The sequence below is a fragment of the Chlamydotis macqueenii genome, chromosome 3 (genome assembly GCF_036417535.1).
Source record: "Chlamydotis macqueenii isolate bChlMac1 chromosome 3, bChlMac1.mat, whole genome shotgun sequence".
NCBI classification, from domain to species: Eukaryota; Metazoa; Chordata; class Aves; order Otidiformes; family Otididae; genus Chlamydotis; species Chlamydotis macqueenii.
Genome location: NC_141558.1, coordinates 63,600,066 through 63,620,192, shown reverse-complemented (window position 1 = coordinate 63,620,192; position 20,127 = coordinate 63,600,066). Strand labels below are relative to the sequence as shown.

At 43.2% G+C, this 20,127-nt stretch overlaps 1 protein-coding gene across 8 annotated transcripts in view; it reads left to right on the top strand.

Annotated features, from left to right (window-relative positions):
- The window catches only part of NHSL1 (NHS like 1), a 180,210-nt gene extending 169,445 nt beyond the window's left edge, over positions 1-10,765 (top strand). For 5 of the 8 annotated variants that reach the window (XM_086745732.1, XM_086745738.1, XM_086745735.1 and 2 more), the window contains 3 exons: positions 795-4,220; positions 4,780-4,909; positions 8,488-10,765. In XM_086745732.1, the coding sequence (XP_086601858.1) occupies positions 795-4,220; positions 4,780-4,909; positions 8,488-9,211 (4,280 nt within the window). In that variant the 3' untranslated portion in view covers positions 9,212-10,765. Of the gene's footprint in view, positions 1-794; positions 4,221-4,779; positions 4,910-5,319; positions 5,372-8,487 lie in introns of all 8 variants that reach the window. The other 3 variants (XM_086745736.1, XM_086745734.1, XM_086745739.1) reach the window with 2 other exon arrangements.
- Positions 10,766-20,127: the final 9,362 nt, after the last annotated feature.

Sequence of the window (20,127 nt, the reverse complement as noted above, 5' to 3'; positions counted from 1 at the left end):
TTATTACCTCATGAAAGAAAAGTACAATTATTTTTTATTTCCTGACAGTGCTGAGGATGAGATAACTGTCAGTACTAGCTGTTTCTTTCCCCCACTTCTTGGAGTTTTTCCTTTATGATAATAGAAAATAGTTGTGTGGAGAAATGTTATTTACTGGTTTTCTTTGCAGTGTTGGGTAATGTCTTTGTATAAATGCTGTTACAGCATATGTATTATTTGTGGTAAAACAATGCATGCTTCGATGTGTTAGCCTCCTTTCAGATGAACTGCAAGACTTGGAGAGCTATCTGTGTCTCCTGAAATTTTTTTCCTGAAATGTAATGCTGTTATAAAGCAGAACTGATTATTCACATTAGTCTCCAGTTTTCCTTCCCCTTTTCTTTATTGCATGAGGCATTAGCATGGAAACACACTTTACATTTCTTAGGCTTTTGTCTGTTCCTGCTGCTTTGCCTACTGGAAGTCAAACAGTGCTACTTGGTTTCTGACATAACTGATTACTATGGAAATTATTACCGTGTCATAAACAGAGGATTTCATGTGTCGAATGTGCAGCAGGAACGCAGACGATTCTGTAAGCAGAAGGTTCCTGGTAATAAGGAAAAAGGGAAGAGACATGCAGAAAACACACGATGCCTGTGCAAAATCCATTGTTGCAGATTCTTTTTCAGAAGGCATAACCTTCAAGAGCATGGGGATTGAGCATTTTGCTGGGTTTTTTTTTGTTTTTAAATGAGTAAGAAGATAAATGTGAATTTGTGCTTTGAGGAATAATTATTTTATTTTGGCTCCAGCAGTTGGCACTGGCCAAAGTGATTTTCGAGGACATTCGATGTATGTCCCAGATCACTGTTCCACGCTAGGAAGATTAGAGACCTACCGCTCTGCTATGCAGCGCTCTGAAACCAAGGACACCAGCTGCCAGACGGAGGAAGTTAAAGTTGTTCCCCCTTCAATGAGAAGAATACGAGCGCAGAAAGGACAAGGCATCGCAGCCCAGATGTCTCAGTTCTCCAGCTCATCTGGAAACATGTCAGTGATGAGTGATTCTGCTGCAGTTATATTTGCTTCTCGCCAAAATAGCGACATAGGTTTTCACAGCTTGCCTCGGGCTGGCGCAAGAGTGTGTCTGCAGTCCCTGGAGCAGACACAGAGCATCTCCAGACAGACAGAAGACATCGCTGGCACTTTGCCCCACCAGATAAGTAAATTGCAAGTGGATGATAGTGTTGTGCATCTGAGGAATAATCCCACAACAGAGACCCTGTCAAGGCCAAAGTCTCAAGAGTTAAGAAACTATGATAGTGAAAAGTCCGCAAGCCCAGCATGCGTGGTCTCTCCTCATGCCACCTACTCAACGAGCATCATACCCAACGCAACGCTGTCATCCTCCTCAGAAGTTATCGTTATTCACACTGCCCAGAGTGTTGGATCATTGGATAGCAAAATTACCAGCTCCACTGCCTACCCAAAGCCAAGAGACAACCCTGCTGCCAGCAGTGCAGTAAGTGGGAAAGAAGATCACCATTCATCAAGCGGTAACTGGAGCGAAAGCAGCTCCACACGTCACTCACAGACTTCAGATACCATCCCATCTAATACTGTCATGATGCTTTCTCTTGGTGACTCTGCTGTCTCTCTTAGCACTCCTGGAAACACAGAGGCTGGGTCTCAGAGTGTGAGCTACAGCTGTAGGAACAATCTTGCTTTACCCATCCCTTCCCAGGACAGCGATGGTAGGAGTGAATCTAGCTGTTCTGGGGAGCGAGCACAAGCAGCAGTGAACAGCACAGAGCATTGGCTGTACAAGTCTGCAGAAAACAGTGAGATGCCTTCATGCAAGGCGGTTTGTACCACACCAGGCTGTGCCACTCCTGGTAGCAACCTGAGCAGCAGCAGCCTGGAGAGGACTTCGGTCAGGGATGATTCTACTTCTCTATATTCTGTGGAGCACGATGGTTATTACAGTTCCATGCATGTGGACTCTGGACTGAAGTCAGACATGCCATGCAGCAGTACTAATGGTTTTGGAAACCCCAGAGACAGTGTGATAAATGTCTTTGAAGGAAAGGAGAAGAAACATCAGGATGACCAATCAGGCCAAGGTGACAAATCCCTTGCAAGAAGCATCTCTCTGAAAAAAGCAAAGAAGCCGCCGTTGCCACCATCCAGAACAGATTCACTCAGAAGGATGCCCAAGAAAAAAGCCCAGTCCAATGGACAGGTACTTGATGAAACACTCATTGCCACCCTCCAGCATTCTCTGCAGTTGAATCTCAAGTGCAAAAGCGGCAGCTCCCCATCCCAGAGCCCCTGCAGTGATTATGAGGATCCCTGGGTGTTGCGCTCCCGCAGCCAAAGCTCAGTCAGTGCAAGCAGCAGCATGATGTCCACTACTGCTCCAAACCTCTACTCCATCTGCACAGTCACTCCCTCTCAGAGTGAAACAAGTAGCATCAAGTCAGAGTACGCTGACCAGTGGGGTTACTACAGCGACTACGCTGCGGTGGCAGATGACCAGGTAAAATCCCCGGTGACCCATTCTGCCAGTACATCATCTGCTCTCAGTGACTGCAGCATCAGCCACTTCAGTGATGGCTCAAGGGCTTCTGTACCACAAGTGCCCAGTGGGCTGGCCAAACCAAAGAGCACTTCTCCAGAGAAATCCCACCGGGTCACATCGCCATCGAGTGGGTACTCCAGCCAGTCCAATACACCCACTGCGCTTACTCCAGTGCCTGTATTTTTAAAATCTGCATCATCAGGAAATGGGAAATCCAAGCTGAAGCCTAAAGTGCCTGAAAGGAAATCCTCTCTTCTGTCTTCAGTCTCCATGTCTTCATCCTCCACTTCTCTGTCTTCAAATACATCTACGGAAGGGAGTGTGAGTGTGAAGAAATTGGACTCCACCCTGAGCTCTCCTCCAGATTCTGTTGCACCTCCTCCACCACCTTCTCTTCCAACACCTCCTCCACATTGCTCTGAGCTTTCTCCTCCCCCTCCCCCTCCTCCTCCTCCAGCAGAAGTCATGGATCTGTCACCATTGCAAGCCTCTCCCACATTCCCTCCTCCTCCACCAGAAGCTGAAGTAAATTCTTCCTTTACCCAGACTGTCCCATGGTTTCCACAAGAAGCCTCCATAAGTTCGTTCTCTTCCCCTGTTCCACCTTCTACTTTCCCCTTAGCTGTCCCACCACCAGCACCACCTCTTGATTGCAAACTAACAAAAAGTGCAACAGTATACCCACAGTATTCTTTTAAGAAGCGTAACCAGGAGGATTCTTGCTACAGTCCAGTGAAACAGCCACTCAACAAGCAGGATGCATCGAGACCTGTGATGCCCTTAGTAACTACCAAAGCGTTGCAAATGGTGCAGCTGAGGTCTGTGAAAAAAGCCACAGAAGGTGAACCATCACCTGAATCTGCTTCTGAAACCATCTCTCAGGAAAAGGGTACTGTAAACTCATCATCGCAGTCTTCCCTAAAGCCATCTCTCTCACTAAGACTCAGTAACAGCCTAGGTGAGGAGGAAGTGAAAACTCAAGGCAGTTCGTTTAAAAACTCAGTTCAGACACTGGCTCGGGGTTCTCCTCTCATTCTTTCCGATAACGTACCTGCACTTGACAGCCATCAAAAGCCTGCAAGTGCAGTAGGGCTAAACAAGTCTTCTGAAGCTGATTCAGTGGGGGCAGCTACTGAAGACACACCTGAGTCTTCAGTGCAGAGCGAAGACCTCTGTTCTGGCATGTCACTTCAGGGGTCACCAGCATCTCCTGACAAGACTCAGGTTGTATTGCCAAGCAAGAAACCACCTCCTATTTCAAAGAAACCCAAACTGTTCCTCGTTGTACCACCTCCACAGTTAGATTTCACAGTGGAGAAAGCAGCTGAACTGAGTGATACTGTCAGAAGCACATCAAGCCCAACTAAGAGAGACGCTGTGCTTGCACACTGCGAGGAGGCGAGAAATTGTCTTACAGATGGACTCAGTTCTAGCGAGATGGACTCTGGCAGCCTGGTTCCTGAGGGAGGAGCTGCCAGATTCACCTTCTCTGAGACAGTGGGAGCTAACGCCTTTGTGGTACAGCCTGCTGCATCACCAGTTCAAGAAGAACCCAGGCAGGAGGAGCAGTCCACTTTTGATGAAGGAAGCAGTTCAGGCAGCAGCCAAGACAGCGGCAGTAACACTGACGGGCACCCATCTCAAGAGAACGAAAGTGGTAAGTCTCTTTTCTCTGACTCTTCTTAAGATGTAGCAGTAGCTATTTTACAGAAGCTGTCGGAACAGTGAGTCTAGCAATCCTAGCGTTCAGGTGGGCTTCTGTAGAGAAAAGAGCTTCTTCTGACAGTTAAAACTAAAAGCCTAAAGAAAGTTGCAGGGATCAGATTAATAGTTTTTGAGATTCCTTGTAATTCCTTTCTGACTTCTCATTCTTGCAGACATGGAAAGAAAATGATCTTTTATTTAACTGTGCTAGGATTAAAACACACTGCAAAAACATGGTTAGCTTTGTTAATTTTGGTTTTGCATTTTAGTGGAAACCATACAAATTCTCTTTCAGTATTGTTCTCTGCCTCTGTGTGTGAGCAAGCATGGGCATTTCATGCACTGCAGTTTCCTAAGCAAGCGTTGTTCTGAAATCACAATAATGACAACTGTGCACTCACTCGGTCTCTCGGATGCTTTGCCTTAGAGGCAGTGAGGGCTGGTTTCAGGAATATTTATGCCTGTTGGGTTCCCACGATGGACTGACGCTATTGTTGATTCTCTCTGCATAGTGGAGGTGTTTGAATCGGATACAGCAAATAGTTCGTTCCTGCCAAGCAGTAGTTATGGGGAAGAGACGGACGGAGTGGCAACACCAGCGAGACCGAGGACAACTGAGGATCTTTTTGCTGCCATTCACAGGTACTGCAGAAATTGTCCTTCCTGTACCGTCAGGTCCAGTAATTCTCTCAAAAATTAATTTAACATTGTTTTACTAAAACAGCCAATTACAACAGTCATTGCTTTAACAGAAAGCACATGCTAAACGACTTTCTACTAAGGCTATATATGAAAAAGATAAGGAAAAAAACCCTTGAGTTTTATTGTTTTATAAAAATATTTAATCTAAAACTAAAAACTGCCAGATTAAATCAATGTTGATTGTATTATAAATATCCTGCCCCTTAAAATATCAAGTTACGTCTAGTATTTATTGTACTGTTCTCAATCTGCCATATTAACTCTACTGTTGCTTTTTCTGTGTATCTTTTTGTTTTCATTTTCGTTCTTCTCCATCTCTTTTTACTCTCTTCGCTGCTTATATGGTGCAGTTTGGGACAGAGGCTCAACGCTAATGCTTCATGGCAAGCGTGGCTGAAACTGGCAAGTAACACAACATGTCAGTCATATGGCAAAACATATGGCAAACACTGGATTATAGTTTGCCGTAATCCAGTCTGAGGTCGGGTGTTTTGTGTCAAACTGGTTCATGAATGAAATGTGCAATACTGGCTCTGTTATTAACGACATTATTCATTTCCCTTAAACACAAAATCATCCTGAATAGGCACCTGGATTTTTGTGCTGTTGACGTTAGGTTGTCAAAAAAAAAAAAAAAGAGAAGAAAAAAAAACCTAAAAACCACAAAGTGAAACGTGTGCACCATTTAAACAGTACACACAGAAGACCATTGCCACTCTCTGAACTACTGAGCTTGCTTTTAGACTAGAATCGATGTAGTGGTAGTGCCATCTTGTGGCTTTGTCTTTAACGTCAAAATTTAGAGGGGCCTTTTCTTTTTAACTGGTCACAGAAAGTGCTTGGCAGCATCCGTGTAGGTTTATCTAGGTGTTTAGTCAGTTTGCGCACCTGTGCGTGAGTTCTGCATCAGGAGTACTGAGGGATGGGAGGAGCCTTTTGTGGGAATGTGGCTGGGAGCTGGGAGACTGCAGCACTTGGGATGCAAATGCTATTTTTATTTTTGCAGTGATTGTTTCAGGTGTCACAAAAATTACATACATACGATACTGACTTTTTATAACTTACTGTTATTCCTTAGGACTTGGCCTGTAGGAGCCGTTCTAAAAATGGTCTGTTGCATTCACGTTGCATGGCTCTCACTAGGACTGCGACAAATCTGTTTTTAGAATGAAATATTCTGGCCAGTAGCCTTTCTCTGTTACGTATGCAGATAGAGAGTGGATCTCTGTGTGTATGCATATACGTGGAATTCACAAGTTTATGGGGAAATGGACAATGGAATGGATGTCACATAGTTAAAACTGCTTGACACATTTGTTACTAAGACCTTGCTTTTGCTGGCTTTAGACTTGAACCACTATCTTCCTTAGTTGTTAATTAATAAAAAGCATTTTGCACCCCCCCCACCCCCCCCCCCCGCCCTTATTTCTAAAAGGTGTTATTTCAGTGATTGGCACTCTTGAATATGTGCTTTGGAGTAAAACAAGAAATTTAATGGTATCTGCACTTAGGGCAGGAAGAACAAAGTTTCAGTCACAGTTTTGTTTGAATATATACCCTATCTCTGTCTGAAAAGCCACCAAAACCAAATTTCGTTCTTAATTTTAAGTTTCTGCCATAATTAATACATGCTGAGAAAAACTGGTTAGATGCTGACAGCAAACTGACCGCTCTGCACTGCATTCACAGTCTTACTGAATTACTTCAAGCCAGGATAACTAAGTCTTTCCCTGCAGATCTTTGCAATTAAATTTTGCTTTCTGTTTATTTGGAATTTCATTTGTTTTTTGGCAGCGGTACAACTCCTGCATTGCAGTGTTTAAAGATAGCTGTAGGCAGCCAAAACCCTAATGAAGGGAGATCTTTTTCCTGCAACTAATGCAGGCACATGTTCGCATACAGACGCACAGAGCATCCAAGCACCAAATTCACTTGCTGCCTACAGTGTTGACACACGGTTAAATCTAGACCAGGCTCTTAGGTTTGCCACTACTGAAGTCGTCATTTCATCCCTGTGCTGTCTTCTGGTGTCCATTCATCCTCAGGCTGAATGGATGTCGGTATTACATTCTTCTTCCAGAAAGGCAGGTGGAGGCAGCAGCAGCTGAAATAACAGCTGTTGCAGCTGCCTGTGGTGGGTATCACAAGTGATCTATGCATAAACTTCACCACTTAAGAGACAGGATCGCTCAAAAGTCTTGGCAGACGTTTATGGCAATGTCTGTTGCTGCCACCTACTCAGCTGATGGATCCTGCTACTTTGTTTTCTGTTTTCTTGCATTATCAGTAGGCTTCAATGCATAAAGACATTTGAGCTTGCCTTGGCAAGATCTCAAGGCCTTTGAGAAAGTACAGCTAAAGGTCACGTTCAGCAGAAACCTGTTTTACAAGGGGAATCGTCTGTATTGAACACATGCTTGATAAAAATTAATATGGAATTATAGCATGATAATCTTGTATTTGTAACAAGTCTGCCGACTTGTTTTAAACTTTTTGCCAAAACAGCATATGTAAAATTAGCTTTTATACAATCTTTTTGAATTAATTCTTGCTTAGCCTGCAAAGAAGCAAAGCAGCTTTGCTACAGATACCAGGCATGTAATACATTTATTTCTGTAAGATTTCTAATAATGTGAAGATGGGGCAATAGAAGTCCAATTTCCACTTATTCCCACTTCCATGATTGGTGTTTGGTTGTTTTTGTTTTTTTTTATTATCCCTGCACTTCACATTTAAATTAAAAAATGCTCTGTCCTTTCATTTGGAAAGATAACTTTCACGTCAGGAGGTTGGTCTCTCCTTCATTCAGTCGAAGAGTTGCAATGACAGAGCACCAACAGAAGTGTGAATTTTGTCTGTGCATCTCACCAGAAGCTGGAAAACTCAGTTTTCACTACTCATTTAAGGTTAACGTTAAGGAGGGGACTTTAAAAAAAAAAAATTTAATCTGGAATGGTTACATGTGGCTCACTTTACTTCATCTTGACTTCAACAGCAGTGTATTGCAATATCCTTTGCTAAAGGCAAGTGTACTAAACTACAGTTTGAATTCTCCAAAGAGCATCAAATGAAATAGTAAAACAAAATAAAAACAAAACAAACTCCAGCATACTCTAGATGACATATTTTTAATCAAATCCCCACACTAACAGACAAATGACATGGAGTATAACCTTTACAGTGCATTAGTCTTAGCAGTTCAATACTGACTCCAGAAAACCTGATTCCCTAAATTCACTAGTGATTCGAACATCAGTATTGCCGGTTTTATTAGTTTCATTGTTCCAGATTTGCAGAAGAAGAACAATAAACTTAGCTTATACTTCCAATACCTGTATTAATGCCTATACAGTTTTGATGTTGTTCTTACTCATGCTTTAGATTTAGATTACTTCTCCCTTATCCATCTCTCTGCTTTAGCTTAATTCATTGTCATCCCTCTAAGCTGAGTTTAATTAGGGGAGCTAAAAAGTTTCATTTTTTCTTTGGTTCTCTTTGTTGTTGTTTTTCAAACTCAGATCCAAAAGGAAAGTCCTTGGCCGTAAAGATTCTGAAGAGGACCGTACCCGCAACCATTCTCCGTCGCCCCCCGTGACTCCCACTGGTGCTTCCCCAAACTTAGCTACCCTCAAACAAGCCGGGTCGATTCAGAGAAGCGTTCGCAAGAGCAGCACCAGCAACGACAATTTCAAAGCCCTGCTGCTGAAGAAAGGGAGCCGCTGTGACACCAGTTCCCGCATGTCCGCGGCAGAGATGTTGAAGAACACGGACCCACGGTTCCACCGGACAAAGGCAGAAGCCTCCACTGACCTTTCTGACAGCCCTGCCAGCTGCTCACCCAGCAAAAGCAAACGGGCCCAGGAGGAGTGGGCCAAGAGTGAGGGCCTGATGCCAAGGAGCATGTCCTTCTCTGGCACTAGGTACGGCCGGTCGCGAACGCCCCCCTCTGCTGCCAGCAGCAAGTACAACGTCCGCAACCGCATCCAGAGCAGCCCCATGACAGTCATCAGTGAAGGAGATGGGGAAGTGGTTGAACAGTCAGAGGGCAGGGTCCGAAGGACTTTGGAAGAGCAGCAAGAGAGGCAGCTTGATGTGTTTAACAGCGATGAAATGGACATGAATGACTTTCCATACGCTGAGGAGGCAGGATGCAAAGAGCCCTTGGATCCAACCCATCTAGACTTAATGACTCAACCAGGTACTTCAAGGAAGTATCTAAGCCCTTCAGCTGAAGACAGTTAAAAGGCAGTGACAAAAGGCATTGGATATTAGTCTAGAAAATGACAGAGGACTAGATTCCAGAAGAAAGCCCAGACCAGGACAAGTTCACTTTGCTGAGCATTTATTCCATGAACTGCATGTGTGTGTTTAAATGCTGAAGCAATGATAGTTCTGCATGGTTGGGTTGGGGTGGGGAGGACTTGCTTTGAGTGAGTGGTCTGTGGCTTAAAGAAAGTTAACAGTTGAATTTTTTGTGTAAAGCCTTAGAAGTCCTCTTGTGGGGGAGGGGGGAGTTTTCTCAGAGCCTGTAGGGGTGTGAAGTTTTTCTTTTTCTTGAGACTGCAATTGTGCAAGCAAAATTTAAGAATAAGCCTGAAAAAGAGGAATGGGAAGGCTCCTGTGGTACAAGCTGGACATTTGCTTCAAAAGCATTGCAGTGGTGCAGCGTAGTGCATTGGTTAAGCAGAGCGAGGCAGGATGAGGCACAGTCACCTGTGAGCAGGTAGCAGGGTTGGTGCTGGGGTTATCTGGCTTATGCCCCTGTGGCCGATGAAGCGTGTCCTGGTAAAGCAACTGGGTCACCAGGTTATGAATTGGTCCAGGGTACTTTTTCTTTTTTTTTCCTGAGGGAAAATGAAACTTGTAGTTAACATGGAAAAGGGAGCTGAATTTTATAACACGCTACTAGCTGCTGTGCAGCCACACACGTACGCTTGGTGAAACACTCGTTTCCAAGTGAACTGCTTCCTTGACTGGAGTATTCCCTTAGAGAACTGGAACAACTGGATGTGTGTGGAGCATGTGAGCAGATACGAGAAAAGTGGGAGAGGAATTAAGCAGTGTACTGCCAGAGTTTGGAAGAGTTACGTTTCTGAATTAGAAAGCAAAATTTGACTCAGAGAACTTGCACTACAGAGCTGTAGGTGGAGCCTGTCTTTCAAAATTGAAACTTGGGTGTTGTGTTTTGCCGGAAGTCTTTCTTCCGTTTGTCAAAATGGAAAGATTACTGTTCATCACTTGAAATACAGATACTTGCTAACTTTTGGTTACCAAAGAGTAAGTTACAGTTACTTTCCTTCCTGATTTGCCTGCAGTATTTCTCTTCTTTTTTAACCTTAATAATTTAGTGGGGTTCGTTTTTATTGTATATTTTACAGATAATAAAAACATTTAACGGTTTTCCAATCATAAAGAAGACCATTAATTAAAACTGAAATATTGGCTGGAGTTTTTGGTTCTTAGTAGGAATGAAGCTTTTAATTTTTAAGAAGAATTTTGCATCATTTGATGGCGTGTGCAGTTTTTGTATTGTTTGTAAATATTGAAAGTTGTTAAAATATCTCTTGATCTCCCTACCGTAGAATTTATACATTTTTAGATTGCGTTTAAGAAGAAAAAGCACTCTTTGTAGATTATTTATTTTAGAGAAATATGCTTGTAATCTCTTTCTTCAATCCTTTACTTGTTAGTTATGTAAATTTCAGGGGCCTTTGTTTAACTCTTCCCTTCACAAGAGGGGAATAGTGATGAAAATGCTGTGACTTTGCTTCAATAAAGAAAAAGGCTGCCAGTTGCCATATTGTCTTTTGAGTTGATTAAAATCTCCTTCAAAAGATGTGTCCCACAGCGTATGGCAACCCACTGAATGCCATAAACCATGCATCCACCTACTAATCTCCAGTTTCCATTGCAAAATTTACTAATTCACTGTAGAGACAACTAAAGCGTACTTACATATCCATACCATTTTGGCATCTCAATCCTGAGACTAAAAAAATTGAAATAATCCTGAGGTTTTCCGGTATCATTTGTGAGTCTTTCTACTACTACTCTCTTACTTGGAACCTGTCCCAGAAAACTAAAATTCTTGGAGAACCAGATTATAAGCAGAGTGAGTGAGAAGTGAAATGAAGTGGAGAAGGTGAATCCAGCTGCACTCACTGGAACAAGGGTGGGATGAACGGGTGCAGAGCAAACTTTCTACTGTTTTTGGTGCTACATGTATTTAAAGATCCCCTGGATTTTTTTAATTAAATGAAAACCTAAGTGGATAAAGTAGCTCATTTCAGATATTATTAATATTGATCTGAACTACATACTGTTGCGAAGAAATAGTGCAAAACATTCTGCAACTGCTGAACATCTGGTGAGTGTTGCTTTGGTGTTTCTCCCAGAGCTGATCACATGAAACAGAGCGCTGTGTCCTTTTCACAGCAGGTACTTGCCCTTTCAAAGCCAGGTGTAAATGCTAACTAGTCCTCATTTCACCATCCTGACTGGAAAATACTCAGGCTTTCTTTGATTGTTTACAAATGGGGAAATACTCTAAGTGAAAAATTGCAGCATCAGAGAAAATCACAGTTCTGGTGTCTGCAACTTCTGCAGCATTTTGCATAAAGTGCTTGTAGGAGGGAGCCAGGCAGCTTGTTCCCCTGATGCTGGCCAGCTGGTATTGCTGGAGGTTTTTATAGGCTGCATGGGAAACTCTTTGGAAAGTCCTGCCTTATATGCACACCATCTCATCAATGCAGGTAGGTGAGACTAAACTTAAAGAGAGCATGGGCTGAATTTCTTCTCTGGCCTCAGGTAGCCTTGATGCTCATCTAAAACCCACATGTGGTGTAAGGTGAGTTTGGGCTGAGGCTCAGGTTTTGGCCAGTGTGTAGAGGACAGTGTTTATGTAGCCCTTCTGATGGTGCTACATGACTACATTTTACACGGTGGAAGATGTAGTGAAATACATAAAATGTTCTGAACTATATTTAATAGTTCTTATAATGATACTTATTTAGGCAACTGATGTAACTTCCTTATGGAGATACCACCATACCATCTCCCCGCTGCCATCATCTTCTGTAGCAGCATGCACAATGGGTTAATAGCTCTGTTTTCTCAGCAATACAGCCCTTGGGCCAAATTTCCACTGCAAATAAGAGCAGGGCAGCTTTAGGCTGTGTTCTCCGTTTTCTGGCAACAATTTTGGTGTGTATGTAATTGTGCTAAGGAAAACATGCTTAACTTTCTGTTATGCATCCAACTTCAAAGTTACTTTCTGCCATTATAAGCTTCTTCCATAGGGAAGTTTGGCAATTGTGGCATTATTGGTCAACAAGCATAGATTAAGTTTAGCAAACCCCTGCTAAAGACATCCAGAGCAGTAGGACAGGAGGAAAACTAGGCAAATTTTGGCCATGCTAAAGAGAAAAAGGAGGCTGTTCTCATCCTGATGCTTCACCAGTCATAGCGTTACAGGGCTTGTTCAGACATTACAGTTGGTTTACAGTTTGCCTCTAAAACAAGAATCATTGAAGCTAGATGTGAGATTAATTTCTGGTTTTCCTTTTATTTGGAATGGTTTTCAACATCAATCCTTTCCTAAATTTTGCTCTGTATTAACTGATCCTATGCTTCATTTGTGTTCAAAGTTCGGGGTTTTTTTGTGCTGTCAGATGTAGGCAGCCCAAATCCCCCTTAAAATTAGAGCCCTTCAGTTACTGCATGAATACACTCATAAGGCTCTGTGGCATTTGCAAGTCTTCGCTGTTTATATACTGGAGAGAGGAGAATTTATTGTGTTAATTTAAACGAAGGATGATTATGCAAGGAGCAATAGCTTGGTGAGAGGAGGTTTGGAAGGTTACTGGAAATCAGTTAAAAGAATTGGGAAAGAAGTGGATTTGATGAAGACGGGGTTTTGAGGAACCGGGACTGGATGCTGGTTCATGCATAAGGCTCGGCGTGAAGGAAGGGACAGAATAATGGCAGAAAAGGTGAAGCAGGGAGATTACTGAGAAGAAGAGAAGTACAGTGAATGCACAGAATGACAGTAAGGTGTGAGGCGGGCAGGCTAATGCAGATTCTTGAAGATAAGCTTCAGCAAGGACAGAAGAGAGAAAAAGGAACAACGGGGTAGTCACAGCAAGGGGAAAGAAAAATTTTAGCCTATGTGTTTCTTAACAGTTCAAAGGGTATAGAAGGCCAACGTCAGCCAAACATGGAAAAAAAAATTTAGAAGAGGGAAAAGAGCAAAACAAAATTCTGTAAGCTTAGAGAAGCAGTAAAAGGCTGAAGTGAAGAATGCTCTAGGAGATGTCAGGCAACACTGGGCAGGTGGCTACAGGCTGGAGCACAACTCTTGAAAAACTGTGCCTGAAATCTGGAAAAAATATGGAATCAGGAAGACTAAAGCTCAGGTTGATCCTGCCTGATTTCTACCAACATCCCTGCGTCCAGTGATTCCTACTGACGTGCTTACAGTTCTCTAGAGGCACCTGCTTGCCGGTGACTTGCTAAACCTTCCGTCATTTCCTGGAGCAAAGAGAGGCCAGGGATAATGTCTTCATAACACTGCCAGCAGATATGTCTTGTCAGGTATGTGTTTGGATCCCACAAAGTTCTGGAAAAGCCATTTATATCAGCAGTCACTGCTCCAACAAAGCTGTTGCTATAATGCCTTTATTTAAGTGGTTCAAAACAATGCATTGTTTGCTTCTATAAGAGATGATTAAAAGGATGGACTTCAACAATAAAGTGTTAAAAAATTACAGTGGCAATGAGGAATTGTTTTATTTAAAAGAATTTCAGTACTCATAAAAAAACACAGTTAGAAATTACATTATATTAGCTATGGAATGTACAAAGTACATAATATTAGCTTTCTGAGTTCCTCCCTTACACTTTATTTTCTGAATAACTTTCAGAAGTTATTTCTTTCATTGTTAAGACCAGAAAAGTCATCTTACATAAAACTGATAATTTTCTCCATTTAAAGAGGTGTTGTCAACTTTAAATCAGAGTGCACCATTAAAATCTTGCAGGTATTCAATACTGGATCATGACTGTAGCCATACTGGTGTGAATTAATAAACACTCAACAGAGTAAATTACAGATACGTTTGATAAAGAAGTGCTATGTCATATGTTGTTCTGACAGATGGTAAAAGCCTTGATCGTGCTTCCCCAGCAGAATGAGTACAATTTATTTTGCACATTTAGCTCTTTGCAGTTAGGTTCTTTCACATAACGCACAACCAACCTTTTAAGGGCAAATCAATTCTTCTCCCAACAATGCTAATGCAAAAATCTCATTGTTTTTTAGTAGGAAATTGTCTGTTAATAGTGAAGCTAAATGTGTGTGTATATGCCTGTGGGGGGGTATATGCAGAAGAGAGAGAGGCCAGTCCCAATGTACATGAGTTGCTTCTGCCTGCAGTATGCTGCCCTATTTGTGCATGAGCCTTCGGTATAAAAATACAAATTCTAGCTACTGAAGGAAAAAAAAGGTAAAAATCTGTCAGGACATGTAGGTTGCAGAAGTTTCTGCATATTCACTACCTCTTGAAAAAGAAAACAGTAAATACTTAAGTTCTATGTTTAGATGGTAAAAACTAATTTGTGGCGAAAAAATAGATACATAAGTTACACAAACAATTAGATAAAATCTGGCAGCAAACAAGAAATACAGGAAACAAAATGTCGTATCTGCCATCGGAAGAAGAATGCCTCCATGCTGGCAGTATTTAAGAATTGCTTAACTCCCATGTTCTGATTGTACATCTCGGTAGTAAATGAAGGTCATCCTTAGAAGTCAGTCAAATATAGATTGTAAGCTCCTGAAGGCAGGAATTTCTGTGTCCAGTTTTCTGCAGCCCAGTGTGGAAAGAGTGTTAGAAACACAGCTAGTAACTTGATCTGAAAAAAAAGGTAAACTGATCTCTAGGCCAGTTTAGAACTGATGAAAGAGGATGACAGTGACAAGAGCATTTGGTGCCCAGTGCAACATCACCAGTTGAGAAGCTGCCCGAATGGGGTCTGAAAGCCAATGTGGGATAATAAGGGAAGGTTGGCGAGGAGGATTATAAACATGCTCAAGTGACCTGCAGCTGGGGTGTAGAAAAATCATAAAATCATAGAACAGTATGGGTTGGAAGGGCCCTTTAAAGGTCATCTAGTCCAGCCCCCCTGCAAGAAGCAGGGACATCTCCAACCAGATCAGGTTGCTCAGAGCCCCATCCAGCCTGGCCTTGAATGTTTCCAGGGATAATACACACATGACAAAAATACATATATCATACTGATCACTGTTTATCCTTTTGTGCTTGACAAGAAGAACATGTGTGTTTAGATTACACAGGCCTATGATTAAACTTAGAGGTGCCCTATCAGATGTGCTTGAAATTCCTGCCCTGCTATGGAGAAGATCAAAGCCCAGTGGGAAACTAGGCCTGCACAGAGCCCTGATAAACAGGCAAAAACAGCAGGGTCAGTGATTCTCTAGGATGGATCGAGCTCCGTGGTGCCTGTATCCCCGCTTGTGTGCCTCTGCCTGGGTGCTGCTTTGGGGATCTCTCAGTTGGTGAGGTAACGAAAATAAATTTGCTCTTTGCATTTCATCTGTGGTTCTGCGGTTGTTCCTGCATTCTGTCTGCACTGATTCACACAACCAAGTAGGGAAGATGTGTGATTATAGAAAGTAATATGTAATCTGATGTGATATAATTACATAAATCGTGGCTTTTGTAAGAAAAAAAAAGAAACATTGGGGGTTTTGGCATAGGAATCACCCCAGTGAATGCCTACGGTAAGAGAGTAATGACTTTTGCTGTATTACAGGCTAATTCAGACCAGGCCTTGGCTCTAGGCAGCGCATGGTTTAGTTGGTGAAAGTGAAAACTCTGTTCCCTAATGCAGGAAAGGAGGTACTGGTTTACTAACTTTCTTATTCTGGATATTCCCTTTGGATTATAGGGACAAAACCCATTTGGCAGCACTGCACAAATTAATCCATACCTGGCAGACACACTTATTTCTGCTCTTTCTTCAGAGAAGATACCCACTTCCCACAGATTAATGCCGTCACCCTGGTGTTTGAGTGGCATTAATGAGAGCTTGCAAAGGTGGATGCCGAGTGGATGTGCACCACACATGTGGATGTGGATGTGCTTGTGTATTTTCACCTCTTCAGAAAATCAGGTAAGTAAAACAAGCTTAATGTCACATAGAAACTCAAGCAGATCAGCTAAAGAACATGGAGTTCAAGAAAGCATTAGTCTTGGTGGCTTGTTCAAAGGCTGCATTTGCTCCTTGAATTCTGTACAGAGGGCAGTAATACTGCGAATAAATCTAATATAACTTCATTGTTCTGCCATACGTCTGTGGGCAACAAAGTACGAACGCCTGTTTTTCTGCACCTTCGTATCTTGTTAGATTCTCTGCTGCATTGCACAGTGCATGCTGCAATAACATGCTCATTGTATTCATGGAGTCTTTCTTCTACATGGATTTTCTTAGTGTCTTACAAGAGATGAGTACTACAGTCTTTCCCTTAGTGAGGCCGTTATTATGATCACTCTCCTTGAAACCCGAGTTTCCATGAAACGGAAAGAAACTTTATGTTTTTGAAATTACCTAATTTCATACAGATTTCACAGAGAGGCCATAATGGGGTGGAAAAGCCAGTAGGAGGAGAAGAAAAGACTCTCAGATCCCATGCCACATAATCATATCACATTAGACTAATTTCCCGAGGAAACCTTGCTACCCAGCACATGCTTTCTCCTCAGCCCCTTAATAGGCTCCTAGCACTGTGACCAAAGGGAGTAGGTCTGAAGGACCTACTGGTCCTTCTACTACTGGTCCTGAACATTGTTTGTTTTGCAGAAAGCCTGTTAGGAATGGGGGCAGATCTCTGTGGGCCGAGCACCTTACAGACCTGATAAAAAGAGTATCCCTGTCATTGTGTTTATTGTGTCTCATTTGTTTTCTCCTCTCTGAGGACTGGAAAGAGTTAAATTTACTCACAGATGGGCACAAGAAAAGACCACAGCTGCCTGGGGGGATTGGAAAGGCTAGGCCAGGTGGCAAAGGCTAAGTAATTCTCAAGGAAGTTAAGAGCAGCACCAGCATGTACCTGAAACTAGCCAAGAAAATTAATTTTTGGCTGCATAATGATTGCTTAAGGGTTGCCTTAAATCCTGGGATCTCCTTGATTGCTCTGCAAAAGAAAGCCAGGCCACAGGTAAAATCTTATTAAGAGTTGAATTTAGTTTTGATACGAGCTTTGAAAAGCTCAGTGAAGGTGGCAGTTGCCTCTGAAGACATCTGTAATGATGGAGCAGAGCTGAACCTTGCCTTCCCCTGGTTTGTCAGGCACTGTCTGTGACAGGTATTTTGGTAAGTGCAGAGTGTTTGGTTACTTTACAATATTTGTTGCACTTTATTGACTGTGACTCAGAACAGAAGTCATTCCTGCTGTTGGAAGGATCTTTGCCTTCATAATACTGTGCCAGGGAAAATCATCAAAGCTGAAGAAAGACCTTGTACCCTATGGAAAATAGCCATGGAAATCCTCTCAAAATGGTTGTAATAAAGTATGTTCAGGTCAAATGTTTAAGTTGCTTTATATATTATAGGAATTGTCCTATCAATGTTTGTTCTTCAGTACAACCCGTATTTAATCTGAAGTTATAACTTTCTGAGGGGTATGAGCAGTGGAACCACTCTTCAAGAAGAAGAAATTAGAAATGGGAAAGTAGAGCTAGAGGGAGCTATGTGTTAAATGCTTCCTCTGGTGACCAGGCTGGGCTTTGAAGAAAAGCCTTCTCTTTTAGTTCTTGTCCTTAAGCTAACTGCTGAAAGCTCACTACTACTACCTAGTAGCTTCTGTGCCCTTCATTCCACCAACAGCTAGATTAAGGGTGCTCTGACTGTCTGGTGGCTGTGGGTTAAAATTGGACAGCTGCAGGCGTTACCCTTGGTAATCACCAGACTCTCTGCAAGAGACACTCCCTGCCCCCTCCAAAGCCAGAGCTGTGGCGGGGGGAGCTTTGGGACTGCTGCAGTTTTGTGTGTAGTAAACCAAGGTAGTGAAAATCAGCGCTGGACAGTCTTCAGCAAACATCATGATTCAGAAGGTACTTGGTGACCTTTTCTAGGAAACCATTGGGGTGTCCAAGCTCTGCCCTCAGCCTTGGGGAAAACACTCCCAGTCCTCCTACACAGACCTTACTTGGCTTTTGCTGCCTGTAAGGCCTTGTGCCTCCTCGTGCTTTGACCTCATTAGGATACCCACTGATCACGGAGACCCCCGAGGAAGGCGTGCGGGTGGGGGGCATGGGAGCAAACACTGAGGGGGCTTGGAGGCCGTCTGCCCCCTCTGTGTGAGTAGAGGCACCTAGTAAGCACCAGTCCTGATTCGGCCACAGGCAGCCATTTTGCTGCTCGGGGCACCCACGAGGGGCAAGGGAACTTTGCTGCAACTGTCACAAACTGGTTGCGAGGCTAGTGGGGGCTGAGAAAGTGGATTAAGAGGCTTAATTGGCGGCTGTGGATGTGAAGAGGGCCACCGCCATTTTGAACACTTCTCCCCACCTCTCTGCCATCGCTCCCGCCTTCTGTGGGCTGGCTCAGCCATTGGCTGCTTGGTGAGATGGGGCGGGGCCGCCCCTCTCTCGTTGAGCAGGGCGGGGTGGGGCGGTGTCCCTGCCCCTGCGGTCCAGGCACCAACAGTTACGCCCCACGCGTATTTACGCCATGAGCGCTGGCAGCGGCGTTTGGGTGCCGGGCCTGTCTTTGGGCGGGCTGCGTGGCTGTTCGGGGGCTGCAATAATACAGACAGCATAAGAGACTTTTGTCAAAATTTATGGTTCAAACCCGTGTTAACTGGAAAAATTGCAGCGTCCGCGCTGTGAAAGGTGGTGGGGAAGCTGCCAAAGGGAGAGGCGGCCTTTCCCTGCTCTCCTCCTCTGGGGACCAGGTGCGCCTTGTGCCAGGGAAGCATTGTGATGTCATTATAATAAAAAATTGTTTTTCAGCTTTTCAACAATCATGTTTTTAGGAAAATAAAGTAGAATTAACTCAGTCCCTTGTTTATGGAGTCTACACTAACCACCGTCACACAGGTCTAGATGTTACTAGTACGTTAAGTTGCTGCTTTTGTAATAAAAATACGCTCTGAGGGTAAAACTTTATTATTTTATTTTGTTTCCAACAGAGATCTTACGATCTGACAGGCTGAGACCACTTGGCCTGTCCTTCGTATGGGTGGGAGTGGCAGGGCTGGGGCTGCTGAAGCAGGGGAGATGTGCAGGACCTCATGGTGGAGCGTAGCACCACTCAGGCCTATTCATGTCAACCCCAATCTCACCAGTCTTGGGTCAGGGACACCATGCTAGTCACTTGTGTAGTGCTGTGCTCCTTCTCCAGTTGATGATTTCTGGTAATGCTTTGGAAAAGAGCCACTGTGAAGGTCTCAGAGTTGTGGCAGACAAGAGAGTACTTACCTTGCTTCATCTGTTTCTGTACTAATGTCCTCTGCTTTGATCTTCTTGCTGGAGTCAAACACTAAGGGTTGTGGTAATGGATCTGCATTTTTTTTCTTTTTCCTTCCATTGCATACAACAGCAGGATTTTCTTGTTTCTGATGACCACGCTGTTTTGTTGCTATATGGATTACTCTAGAAACCAGCTATTTTTAGAAATGTGTAGGTTCTGGATCATTAACACAGGAAAACTGTACTTGCCAATAAAGAGGGTCAGCATTAATTGAAGATGGGGCTTATAAGCATGCTAATTCCCTTCAAGTTGATTTTTTTTTTTGTTTGTGTCTGGAACTGAGTACAGTCTTTCTGAAGAACCATGAGGCCATACTAACATCTGAGAATGGTGTCAACTGCATGTTTTCCAAACTGGAAGAAAAAGAGAAAGGACAAATGCCACAGAACTGAAACACGTACTGAGTTTTTAAGGGCTCTGCTTAAATAATTTGTCGTGTTGTTGGCAACACAGGCAGTGAAATGTGTTTGTAGAAATATGCTTGAATTTGTCTGCTTGAGCTGTAGTGGAAACTGGTTTCATGCAAAGCACTTAAGAGTGACAAACCGATATTCAAGATGATGAGTAGAACATAACACGTGATACTTAGTTTTGCTCTCTATGGC